Source organism: Physella acuta, unplaced genomic scaffold (genome assembly GCF_028476545.2).
Source record: "Physella acuta isolate Inbredline_101_S28 unplaced genomic scaffold, ASM2847654v3 ptg000070l, whole genome shotgun sequence".
Classification (NCBI taxonomy): Eukaryota; Metazoa; Mollusca; class Gastropoda; family Physidae; genus Physella; species Physella acuta.
The window spans coordinates 585,576-598,927 of record NW_026731590.1 but is presented as its reverse complement, the minus strand read 5'-3'; the positions used below and the strand labels follow the sequence as shown (position 1 = coordinate 598,927).

The window sequence follows — 13,352 nt, the reverse complement described above, 5'->3', positions numbered from 1 at the left end:
TGTTCTTTCTTAAACACACTGTTAATTACAAAATAATGTAAAGCCGTTAATTAATTTATTGATTTATTCATTGGTACATTAACCACATTTATTTTAAAGTTTTAGAACTGGCTTTTTTTTTGGCTGAATAGTGACGTCACAAGTTTTGTTTACTTTTTAGTACAATAACATGGCGGCTTCCATGATAGACTTTGTGGCCAATTCCAAAGTTAAACGTGTTCTAAAGCTAATTTTCTGTCGGCCATAACTTTGACAATACGTCCGTTTGCTGTATTTATTACGTTCCAACACTTAAATAATTTTCAACTGTCTTTTTCATTTAGTTTTACAATAAATTTCTCTTGCTCTACAATCTGTCCAAGAAAGTTATTTATAGATCTAGATCTAGAATGTAGGTCAAAACAAAGATTTATTAGTTATAAGTACAATCCAAAAAAAAAATCAACTTTACTAGATTTAAGCAAACCAGTCGCAGATCTAGAATATAGATAATTATATCTAGATTTAGATAATAATGAGTTTCTATATATTAAACTATTTTAGACCTTTATTATTTTATATAAATCTTTGTTTGGAATATGCTAATTTAGAAATGCTCGACCCAGGGCCTATTAGCGTAGCTAATGATTAGATCTAGATTCTAGATCTAGCAAGAGTTACGCAAAAACTACACTTAAGACTTAAGTAAACGAGTCGTAGAATCTAGATGTAGATAATTCTATCTAGATCTAGATAATTTCAAACCTTCATTATTTTATATAAATCTTTGTTTGGCTAATTTAAGATAAAATTTAATTTTAAAGTTACTACTACTAGACTTAGATCTAGATCTATGCGCGTAAATCAAGTTGCATAAGGAGACTCAAAGTATTAAAGTATAGTGTAAAAAATACATCTGTGACGTATGAGTTAAATAGCTATGTTTTTAGTGTAATCGGCTTGCATGCGGATGGGACGGGTTCTAGACCAATACGCTAATGATAATTTTTTTTCAATTTTTTTTTAGATGTGAATGATAAAGTTGCCTATCTGAACTTGGCGGGATACAGGGTAGGTGAAGTAGAGTTCATCTGATTCTTTGTCCTAAGCATATGAAGGGATAGTGTTGTCAGAGACATGCTCGGCTGGAATCGTTTTTTTAAACGATAAAAACATGTTGTCTCAGACTTGGTGGGACACTGGGCAGGTGAAGTAGAGTTGAGTAAGTCACCTGTGAAGTCAATATATGAAGGGATAGTCCGAAATCGGTGTTTTCGGTGTTTTTAAAAGATAAAAAAAAACATCTTTTTGAATGTGGGGTCTGTTTTTGTGTGACGATAAGTGACACTGCAGTAGCGTAGCGAGGGGGGGGGGGGACATATGTCCCCGGGCGCCGACCTTAGGGGGCGCCAAAATGGGTTGGAAAAATAAATTGAAAGGTTGAGGGGGGGGGGTGCACATCGAAATTTTGAGGGGAGGGGGTTCAAATCGAAAAGTTTGTCCCCGGGCGCAGGGAAGGGTCGCTACGCCTCTGAGTGACAGACGTGATGTTTTTTATGAATAACCCCCGAAACCCACAGTTATCCATCGGATGACGGGTAGTCTAGTCTAATAGAAAACAGAAAAAGACGTTTTGTTATGTGTGGAACAACCATTTGACTAATAAAATATGCATTTATTTATGTTGTAAGTTTTAGATACATTTTTCTATGTAAGTAGAAAAAAATGACTATTAAGTATTACTTATCCTATTAATCGAGTGTTATTTTCAGAACAACTATCAGCAGACCAGATTTAGTTCTGTTTGTTAGCCGGTCTTCTCATTTTAATACAATTTCTATCCCTACTTAAATTTTAGATTACACAAGTTTATTGCCACTTGATAATAGCCTATTACGCAATGCTGGGTACAGCGCTTGAAACTAGACATGCCCAACCCCCCCCCCACCCCGCGCGCCTCCCCCACCCTACTTCTCCCCACCGCTGGATAGTGCGTGATGATCCGATGAGCCTTAGATTACCAGTGTTCATTCAACCGTGAATAACATCCGTGTAGATAGGGTCAAGCACAGTGTTTCCGTACAGTGAATGCTTATCAGCTATAACATATAGATCGAAGGGCATACCATTAACACATGTGTCGTTTACAGTGTTGATGAACGCGTTCAAGCCTATCACAGCATGATGTAGCAAGATTATAAACTGGCTTGGTTGAATAGCGAGAAGGGGGAGAAGGGGATGGACTTGGTATATTTTAAAACTGACAGACATGTCCACGACGCATTGTTTACTTTCAGCTTAATATAAAACGTACTGGACAGTGTTTAATAGTGTTTCAATGACAATCAGCAGTACATATCCTTAAACATATGTAGATGGGGTCGCTTTCTTTTTAAAGACTGATGTTATTAATTCTAACATTTTAAAACCGTATTTGATTTACAATAAAAAAATAATTATAGCTATATGTTTTTTAAATTATAAATAGATGAAGTTAAATAAATTAATTATTCCAATCTATTTGATCTTCGAAGACCATAGGTCGAAACTGTTTGCATTTCTCTTTCCTTGAGTTTTCTCATTAATGCTTTGTTTTAAAAAACTTTAATTAACTATTAAATGGCAGTGTTTAAAACAAAACTTGGATCAAAAATCAATTATAAGACCTGATTTAATTTTCCCACCTATTTGAAAACCGTTTAGAATAAATTTTGAACAAATGTTTTTATCTAAATGTTATTTTCGATTTTTGTATGCAATCAACGAACGCAGGAAATTAAAAGTTTAAATTCACTTGTTTCTGTGACCTCGGCATATGAAGAGATAGTGTGGTCAGCATTATGCCCAGCCGCCTTTACTTTCCCTAAAGTTAGTTAGGTACCCATCAGACTTGGGTGGACTCAGGGGCGGTCTACTGACTTGATTCAACGCGGTTGAGTCCTTTAATATTTAAAATTGAAGAGTAAAACGTCCGACTGAATTTAATATACATCTTTTATATAGAAGGACTACTATCTTTGGGATTTAATATCAGTCTAGAGACGTAGGTTAATCACTCATGTAAAATGTGTCCCTTAGTGTAAGATTTTGTTTATCTTTGTCAATACTAGCAGGAAGTGAAATCGCAGGTCGGTTACAAATCAGTTGATCTAGAACATCTTCCAAATGAATTTTGTACAGATGAACATATTTTTATGTGGATTGTGTAAAAAAACCATATGCCATCATTTGGGTTGGGAGCAGCAGAAGGGAGCTGAATTATTGTACAGAAAAATAAACATATTCTCAACCAAATTCAAGAACGTTAGTATGAATCAAGATGATCAGCACGTAACGATGTACTTTAATACCTCTAATAAATGTAGTTGAAACCTTTGAAAATACTGAGGATAAAAGTAAAAATGCTTCCAAAAGATGAATAACCAAACTTCTGAAAGAGAATAACAATACTTCTTTACACAGCAAAGCGCATTTTATATAAACTACGTTTTTACTTACTGTCTTTCCGCTTTCATCCTGTAGCATTTATGAATATACTAGCCGTCCCGGCCAGGCGCTGCCCTGGCCAGTTGAAAAAAAAATATATATATAGGCCTATAATATATATATATATATATATATATATATATATATATATATATATATATATATATATATATATAGTAAATTAAAAAAAAGTTTACAATATTGATAATAAAGGTAAATGCTGGCAAAGTTATCCGTATTGTGTATTACCTAAGTTATAGTTAACTTAAATTTTCAGAAATGCGTAGCTATAAAATACATCATAGTTTAATCAAAGCTAACAGCATTAATAGTGAGCGTTTTTTTTTTCGAATTTGGATAATTTCTACGTTAGATCTAATGAGTGTTTTTTTCAGGCTATTTTACTCCGTCTTTATTATTTACAGATAATACGTCACAAGTCTCTTTTTATTTAAAGACCAACATATTTTCGATTTAAATACTTATATATTCCTCCAAAGATTACATTTTATACCCATAGCAAATATATAGATCTGTTAGTTTGCTTAAAATAATTACAATCAGTGGCGTAGCGAGTTCGGGTGTCACCCGGTGCGGCACTTTATGGTGTCACCCCCCCCCCCCGAGGCGTATTGACCCTTCCCGGGGACAAACTTTCAATTTTCGATTTGCACCCCCCCACCCCTCAAACATATGATTTGCACCTCTTAAAAGACTATTTAACACTTGAATTAATCACTTAATTAAGTGGAATTATCATTTTTCTCTATATATTTTGCTATTTTTTGCCTCGGTGTCACCCCCTTAAATGGTGTCAACCGGTGCGGTCCCCCCCCCCCCCCGCCCGACCCCCCCTCGCTACGCCCCAGGTTACAATGCATTTGAGTTTAATTATAAGATACGTATCATTATGGATTAGATGCAATTTTAATATTTTTTGTTGTAACATAACCATACGCATTACATCCAGATCGCTTTTGATCCATTTTATGTGATAACGTAAACATAAAGTGCTTTTTTAATTAAAGCATCCCAATACAAAACAATATTTAAAGTAGATGAGGCAAATTATCTGGATAAATACATCGCTGATAAACTTTAGTTCACTAGTTATACATGCAACGTTCATAAATTGCTCTGACAATTTTAGCTGCCCTGATCCATATACTGCTAAAACTCAAGATTGCTTACATGTTTGTATATTTATTATTTTTTGTTTTTTTAATGTGTTTTTGTTTTGTTTGTTTGTCTGTTAGGTTACAGGAGAGAAAATACTATGTGAAAATACGATTTGTTTAGCTATGGAATTGGCTAATTTAAGATAAAATTTCATTTGAAATAATACATGGGCCTATTCGCCGAAATGAAGTTTCTTACTCAAATATGCCGAGGTCACATAAACAAGTGAACCCTTGCTCTATCGACCATCAGGTTTGAAAGGGAACTTTTTATCTACTTGAATACCAGATGTATGATTTAAAAAGGATGAACAATAACGACAGGTAGATTTTACCCTTTGAAACAAGACCTGTCTACGGAAAAGATGGAATAGAGTTAACCTTTTTCAGTGACATAGGCATATATGGAGATGTTGTTGTCAGCACTAAGACCAAACACCTTTACTTCCTATAACAAGGGTCAGGTACACTTTATACCTGAAAGTGTACTGAGTACAAGCTTTTGTCATCACTGAGTACTCGCTTTTGTTATCATAAGGATGTACGGATGTAAAGGTTAGATCGATTCAAATATTCGCCTATGATGTTCAGAGTTTAACTGGTTTACATAAGGCTTCATTACATCAGATGAGTGAAGCATCCTCAGTTCAAAGTAAACTTACATTATGTTTTTTATGGTTTACTGATTTACTTAATGCTAAATCGCTTGATAACTAATGCAGTGTAAAATGTGTATATTTCAAAGGACGATTGAAGTGCGCCAATTTGTTTTAAAACATTTTGGACAACGACAATATTGAGGTGAAAAGAGTTCGTGTGTAACAGGTGGCTGTGAATAAGGGACAGTGTGGTGTAGATGTGGATGTGCATGTAGTGTAATATGTTGCTGATGACGCGCGGTGTGGTGTTGATATGAGTGGCATGTTCTGTGCTGTTGATGTGAATGTGGATGGCCTGTAGTGTGGTTTTGATGCTTATGATGTATAAAGCAGAGTAGACTCACTAGAGTATACTGTGTTGTGGGTGTGTGCTTAAATGGAACGTCCCTAAGTATACACAGCTTTGATGGGTACCTAACTTTAAGGAAACAAAGGCGGCTGAGCATAGTGCTGACCACACTATCCCTTCATATGTCGAGGTCTCTGAAGCACATGATATCTACTTCATCTGCCCCATGTGTCTTCGGTATATATATATATATATATATATATATATATATATATATATATATATATATATATATATATATATATATAAATGTGTGTGTATAAACGTATATAAAAAATTGAATCCCCCCCCCATGAAAATGTCATGCCCACCCATACCCTAACATAGAACCTACCATTGTCATACTTCTAACATTTTATTGAGTGTTTATCCGGATATTTAAAAATATCTACCTACCTGACACCCATATATTTGGAAGAGTCCATATTAGGACCTTGTGGAAGCAGTAGCCTACGTACAAACAGTTGTTACTAAATTAGTTTTCAATTGCCACACAGTGCTGCTATCTGATTGGACAAACAGGTAGCCAATAAAACGTCGAAGAGGACAGAGTTGTTTCATTGGCTATAGTATCGATTCGTATTGAAAGACTAAATTACAAACGTTGCATTATCGGATGTAAACCTCTTCTGGTTTCAGACAAGGTAAGAACATACAATTTTATTCAAAAATTAAATAGAGCCCAATGAGTTTTCTTTGAAGTGACAATGTGAAACTTCATTGAACAAAAAAAGTATGTGTTGGTAATGATTTTTATCTATAAATGTGTAATTATGTTTTACGAGAGCTAAGGGAGATTAATAAATGTTTTTAAAAGTACATTACCATTCTTAATTTGATACCTCAATAAAAAAAATTAAGTATTTGTTGGTCATGATTTTTTGCAATAAATTTGTAATTATGTTTTACCAGAGCTAAGGGACTTGTTATATGATAACAATGGAGCTTAGTAATTGTTTTAAAAAGTACAAAAAAGTACAATCTCATTCTTGATGCCACAATAAATGCTTAATTAAAATATGACTATATCTTAACAAGACTTCCATCTGCTTGTAATACAAAGCAAACGTCAAAATAAACTACGTGTGAATATTTAAAAAGCTTATTATACTAACTAGAGTACCCGTCCCCGAGCGTTGCCGCGGGAATAGAAGAAAATCTTTCAAAATATATAACAAGGGTTTCATCAATACGTTACCAATCATATATTCTTAGACGCCTGACCTTGTTTTGTAAAAGTGAGTTATTTAAATGTAAACAATGCCTGCGCTTGAATCATAAATATCGGGACACGGGTTTACCTACACTGCCGAATGTAAAATTTGAGTGTATGTTAATCACTAACATAAATAATGAGGTAAAACATACCTCGCTGACCGCCCATGTATTATTGACGTATAGGGGCGCTCTCTGGAGCCCCCGATTACAACACCGCAGAGGCGTCGCGTACGGCCCCTGGCTCCTTGAAACTAACATAGGCCCCTGGCTCCTTAAAACTAACATAGACGACATAGTGCTCATAGGATAACCCATAGCGCTACATAGCATCCTATAACAATGATACAAATTGTGTCATTTACTAAAGTTACACAAATCAACAGAATTTTTTCTTTAACAAGTAAAAAAATATTTGAAGTGTTATAAACATCTGTGTGACTGATACAATTTGTTAGCATTACTAATGGTGTATTTTTAGAAGCTCAATCTTAATTTCTGATTGGATCGTCTAAAAATAGATGCTAATTGCATCATTTGCTAAGTGACGAAACTGTTTCGACATTTTTACGGATACAAGGAAACAACACAGTTAATAATCTAACCTTTGTTAATTTTTCTGATTATAAAGAAATATTTCAGGGCTCTCAGCGGCCCATGTGAGTCGAAACTGAAATTTTTGACTCTACCAGGCCGCCGGTGGACACGCTTGATTAAATTTAGTAAGCGACTGTAGCGCCCCATCTTATACATTGTCTATAACACTGTTTAGAACGAAAGTCGAGCTCACGGGAAAGACCAGAGCGCGAAATCGCATCCTGCCGGGGGCCGCCCGTGCAAAATTAAATCCCTATCCGCCCCCCCCCCCCCCGAAATATTCTCGAGATTTTCATCAACTCCCTAAACTTTTATGGCGATCGGATGAACGGTGTCAAACCGTAATCGACTTTCATTTATAGAGAAAAATCGCAACCTCCCGGGGCGACGCCCCTTGCGAAAGTAAAAAGGATTGTTTTACAGAAAAATTTCCTTGAGTGTTCTAATTAACTCCACAAAGTTTCATGGCGACCGGATGAACAACAATTGACTTTTATTTTTATATAGCGTATATAGAAAAAAAAACGTAACGCGCCCTGCCGGGCGCCACCTCAGCTAATTTGAAAATGTTTTTGCGCAGAAATCTCTCTAGGAGTATTCTCAATATCTTCCCAAAGATTCATGGCGATGTAATGAGAGGTGGTGAACAGAGTTTCTTCCAGGCATCTCTTCTCTACCGCCCCCCACCCCCCGAACGAAATGAAATTTATATAATTTATATAGAAAATATATACTTTTAACAGTGTCCGCCCCCCCCCCCCCCCCCGAAGAAAGTTTACCGCCCCCCGAAAATTTCAAGTGCCCCCCCGGAGAAAAAAGTCTGGAGGAAACCCTGGTGGTGAAGCAATGTATAAAAGACACAAAGACACACAGACATACAATGCTTTATATATATATATATATATATATATATATATATATATATATATATATATATATATATATATATATATATATATATATATAATAGATAGATAATGGTTTTATTAATGCTCCCCTAAATTAGACTGAAACAACAATAAAGAAATTTGTTTCAAAAGATTCAAGAAATAGGATAATTACGAGAAAATGTTGCGACTCAAAACCATAACATTGAAAAGTTTCTTTTTGTCCCTTATCTACTTTCACTCAGGCAATGGCGAAACACCAAAACCAGGTATGCTGTTTTTGTATTCAAACTAACCCGCGGCGTGTCATACGCTACTATTTAGTTGTTTAATTTTCTAATTTTCAATACTTCATAGTTAGTGAACTCGACACTACCCTCCCTTTCATTCACCTCCTCCCCCCCCCCAGCGAAAGCAACCGTCCATGACGACAGTTTACTAATCCGACCCGGCTCTACTATTGTTAACATTCGTCGTGAACCATAGCACACCAGGCAGTTGGGGGTGAGAGTGGTATGAAATGTCCTGAGAGCGTGGCAGTAACGGCGTGCGTTTACGTGGTGTCTCGCAGGGTCCCCATGAAGAGAATTATTTACGAGCTGACCCGCGACGAAGCATACGCTGCCATCTAATTGTTTTATTTTCTGCTTACCAGCAATTCATAATTTGTGAATTAAACACTACCACCACCCACTTTCCCGCCTTCCCTCCCTCCCTCCCGAACCCTCCCCCCCCCCCCCCCCCGCCCAGTGAAAGCAGCAGTTTACAGACCATAAAAAGATCAATCAGAAGTTGTTACCTCCCCTTCGTTTCAAATCGTTTAATACTAAATTATCCGCTCCTAATAGCCGTCACTAACCCGGCTCTACGATTGTAAACATTCGCCGCAAACCAAAGCTCACCAGATTGGTGGGGGTGGGGGTGGTAGCAATTTGCCTGGAGAGCGGGGGAGTAACGGCGTGCTTCTACGTCTGCATGATCCCCATGAAGAGAATTATACATATAGATAGATAGATGTTGCCAGCAAAGGTTTATAAAAAAAAGCAGATTTTTTAAAATGACTACGTATTATATTAAAAGCCTAAAATAGATCAGAAATGTATAAAATCAATTATATTTCGTAATTTACATAGGCATATTTAACCATCCGAAAAGAGGCATTTAATTTGCAAAGTGGTAAACACAATACAGTATAGATAAATATACATATGAACAGGGCGACTTGGCGGTAAAGTTGATATTATCCGTGTCACAAAAACTAAGATCTAAGACACTTTGTTTGCATATAAATACAATGGTTAATCTTTAAGTTTATTTTATTACTTATATTTTTGCCAAATGTATGTAAATTGTCAATGTTTCTTGAGCTTGAGATGAATGGCGAAGTGATGTATCTATGTATGTTTACAGTAAGCATACCCGAATGTGTATCCGGCTACAAGACATTACCCCCCCCCCCCCGAACATTTCCCACCCCCCAGGACATTTCTCCCCGGAGAAATTACTCCCCTGTAACATACCCCCTCCCCTGTCTATTACCCCCTGGGAAATTACCCCCCTCCCCACCCTCATCCACGAAAATAGAATCCTGATTCAAACTCAAACTTTATACCTATATATTACCATAATTCTTACCTTAAGTCAAAGACGAAAATCCTGAGAATTCACCTCACCCTAAAATAAATAAAAAAACCAAACTCTAACCATAACTAAAACCCTAACCTCAAACCTAACACTAACCCTAACCCTAACCCTAACCCAAACCCTGAACCTAACCCTAACCCTAACCCTAACCCTAACCCTAATCCTAACCCTAACCCTAACCCTAACCCTAACCCTAACCCTGACCCTAACCCTAACCCTAACATTAACCTCACCCTAAAAAAAAAAAACTCTAACCATAACCAAAACCCTAACCTCAAACCTAACCCTAACCCTAACCCTAACCCTAACCCTAACCCTAACCCTAACCTTAACCTTAACCTTAACCTTAACCTTAACCTTAACCTTAACCTTAACCTTAACCTTAACCTTAACCTTAACCTTAACCTTAACCTTAACCTTAACCTTAACCTTAACCTTAACCTTAACCTTAACCTTAACCTTAACCTTAACCTTAACCTTAACCTTAACCTTAACCTTAACCTTAACCTTAACCTTAACCTTAACCTTAACCTTAACCTTAACCTTAACCTTAACCTTAACCTTAACCTTAACCTTAACCTTAACCTTAACCTTAACCTTAACCTTAACCTTAACCTTAACCTTAACCTTAACCTTAACCTTAACCTTAACCTTAACCTTAACCTTAACCTTAACCTTAACCTTAACCTTAACCTTAACCTTAACCTTAACCTTAACCTTAACCTTAACCTTAACCTTAACCTTAACCTTAACCTTAACCTTAACCTTAACCTTAACCTTAACCTTAACCTTAACCTTAACCTTAACCTTAACCTTAACCTTAACCTTAACCTTAACCTTAACCTTAACCTTAACCTTAACCTTAACCTTAACCTTAACCTTAACCTTAACCTTAACCTTAACCTTAACCTTAACCTTAACCTTAACCTTAGCCTTAACCTTAACCTTAACCTTAACTTTAACCTTAACTTTAACCTTAACCTTAACCTTAACCTTAACCTTAACTTTAACCTTAACTTTAACCTTAACCTTAACCTTAACCTTAACCTTAACTTTAACCCTAGCCCTAGCCCTAGATGAACCTTAAGCTATGACCGGTGGTTAATGTCCTACTGGGCGAGGGGGTAATTGACAGGGGGTAATTACTAGAAAGCTCTTGTCAGCGACCTATGTCCCAGGAGGGACGACAGGCAAACGTAACGTAACGTAATTACTGCGGGGGGTAATGACTGGGGGGGATGCCCTGTTCCCGTATGTATCCATGTGTATAAAAATATTGAAATGTACTTTATATTGTAGCCTACAGATCAGTAAGTATTGGGTTAACCTTTTTGAGTCCATCAACCGAATGTACCATGGGCCATGCTTCGTATATAGAAAACCTGACTTTCGATGTTTACATCAACGCTATGAAAGCCGACCCAAACAGTGGTTGGAACCTCTACAAAATTGGTATCTATTTTTACTATTCGGAAGAAGATCGTGAACTAGTAAGTGATTACTTTGTTGTCTTAACTTGTATTTAGCCAATTATTAATAGCGGGTCTTTTTTGTGGGTTTGACTCTGAAGTCATCGTATATTTCACTTTTAAAATATCCAAATGGAATTTAAAATAGTTGAACCTCGGCTGTAAAGATCTTTGTATTTTTCTGGACATTGATTGCTATTGCTTTACGGTTTACCATAAGAAATAATAGCAATATTTCATTCCCGAAAAGAGGACAGTTGGTGCATTTGTTGATCATTGTATGAAAACCACTACTAAATATTGACATTTCTATACAGATCTTGAACGTATCTCAACCTGATTTCTGTAACAACTACCCGGGATGCAGCTCTGATCTTGATTCTATGAAATTCAAAGCCAGTGCGCTAACTCGATTCACTGCGAGGGCTACAGATGCATTTATTAGGGGCGAATGGAATACAGTGAACAATAAAGAAGTTATCATTACTTACAGTAACAGACTGAATGTTGGCTTATTAACTCGTAAGTTAATTATATTTTCCATTTTTCATATTTTTCATGTAATTAATAATAATTGTTAGGTTGACATAGGCAGCCTAACTCGTCTTCGCTTGCCACATGATGCACCAGGTTTAAAATGAAACTTCACTTATTTAATTCCTCTATTCTGACACTGTGTATGTCATGACTGTTTTTATTCCTTGGTGCTGTATTAATTGATATAAGTTTACTCTTAATTTCTGTCCAGCTTACAACAGACACAAAGCCATCGTTTCATACGGTCTGAATGGACAGGAAACTACTTATCCTCTGGTTCATGGAAAGCGTTGCTTTTTTTGGGGACGTACTTCCAACTCGGATAGCTTGATGAAGCTGAGATTCTGCGCTTATGACGGGCCAGTCAGGCAGGGATTCAGTGACTTGCACTTGGCTGACTGTAATGGAAAAACCGCTAGCGCACCGTTTGGTGTGGGTTGGGAAAATTGTGTGAGTTTGGACTACTCTTGGACTGGTCAAGCGTGTTACGTCATTTTCAGCTACGTTTCATCTCCATCAGCTTGCAGGAAAAGAGTGGATTTTAATTGCAGCATTCTTCCCGAAATAGAGTATGTGAAACAGATTCAGGGATAAATAAATAATTGGACAAGGCCTGGTCCTAGATGGTGGAGAATCAGAAAAAGATAGCAACTACCAGCTGGAGTATGATTAAAAAAAACAAACAACGCTTTCTAGAAACAAATACTTTTAGGATGACAATTAACAATAAAAAAATAACTTTTATTCCCATTATTTTAATAGATGAGTTTTGAAGTTTGATCAATTGTGTGTAACAAAAAAGAAATAAATAAAATTTCACGAACTAACGTTAGTGTTTACTTGTCAATAAACAAAAACGAAAGATAGAAAATGTGTGAGGCGTTAAAACAAAAATTCAATATATATATATATATATATATATATATATATATATATATATATATATATATATATATATATATATATACGTGAAGCATATGATTTACCAGTCAGAGGTAACTTTGCTTGTAAAGAATAAAAAGTTCTACCAATTTGAAATAAACAAAAAAAGAAAGATAGAAAATGTGTGAGGCGTTAAAACAAAAATTCAATATATATAGACGTGAAGCATATGTTTTACCAGTCAGAGGTAACTTTGCTTGTAAAGAATAAAAAGTTCTACCAATTTGAAATTGTTCTTCTTATAGTCTATCGCACACAATAATCTATGGTGAAAAGTTCCTTACTTTCAATGCAAATATATCATATCAAACACTAGAGCGTAATTTTTTAAACGTATCCATGTGACATCTAAAGGGTGGTTACAAAGTCAATGGGCCCCCCAAAGTCCCCTGGCCATCCAGCTTTTTTAA

The 13,352-nt window shown here is 36.0% G+C and overlaps 1 protein-coding gene across 2 annotated transcripts; it reads left to right on the top strand.

Moving 5' to 3' along the window:
• The first annotated feature begins 6,208 nt into the window (after positions 1 to 6,208).
• Positions 6,209 to 12,814, top strand: LOC131952260 (uncharacterized). Of its 2 annotated transcripts, none has more exons than XM_059314837.1 (5): positions 6,209 to 6,295; positions 8,470 to 8,619; positions 11,294 to 11,484; positions 11,781 to 11,985; positions 12,212 to 12,814. In XM_059314837.1, the coding sequence occupies exons 2-5, from the start codon at positions 8,532 to 8,534 to the stop codon at positions 12,592 to 12,594; spliced, it is 867 nt and encodes a 288-aa protein (XP_059170820.1). In that variant the 5' UTR covers positions 6,209 to 6,295; positions 8,470 to 8,531; the 3' UTR covers positions 12,595 to 12,814. The 2 variants fall into 2 exon arrangements, with proteins under 2 accessions (XP_059170820.1, XP_059170830.1); XM_059314847.1 differs by having other exon boundaries at positions 6,270 to 6,295; positions 8,504 to 8,619.
• Positions 12,815 to 13,352: the final 538 nt, after the last annotated feature.

Excerpts from the sequence above, each read along its gene's own strand:
- LOC131952260 (XM_059314837.1), top strand. The coding sequence starts at position 8,532 with ATGTTGCGACTCAAAACCATAACATTGAAAAGTTTCTTTTTGTCCCTT. Across the intron at positions 8,620-11,293 it reads TGGCGAAACACCAAAACCAG|CCTACAGATCAGTAAGTATT; the intron begins GTATGCTGTTTT and ends TTTATATTGTAG. Across the intron at positions 11,986-12,211 it reads GAATGTTGGCTTATTAACTC|CTTACAACAGACACAAAGCC; the intron begins GTAAGTTAATTA and ends ATTTCTGTCCAG.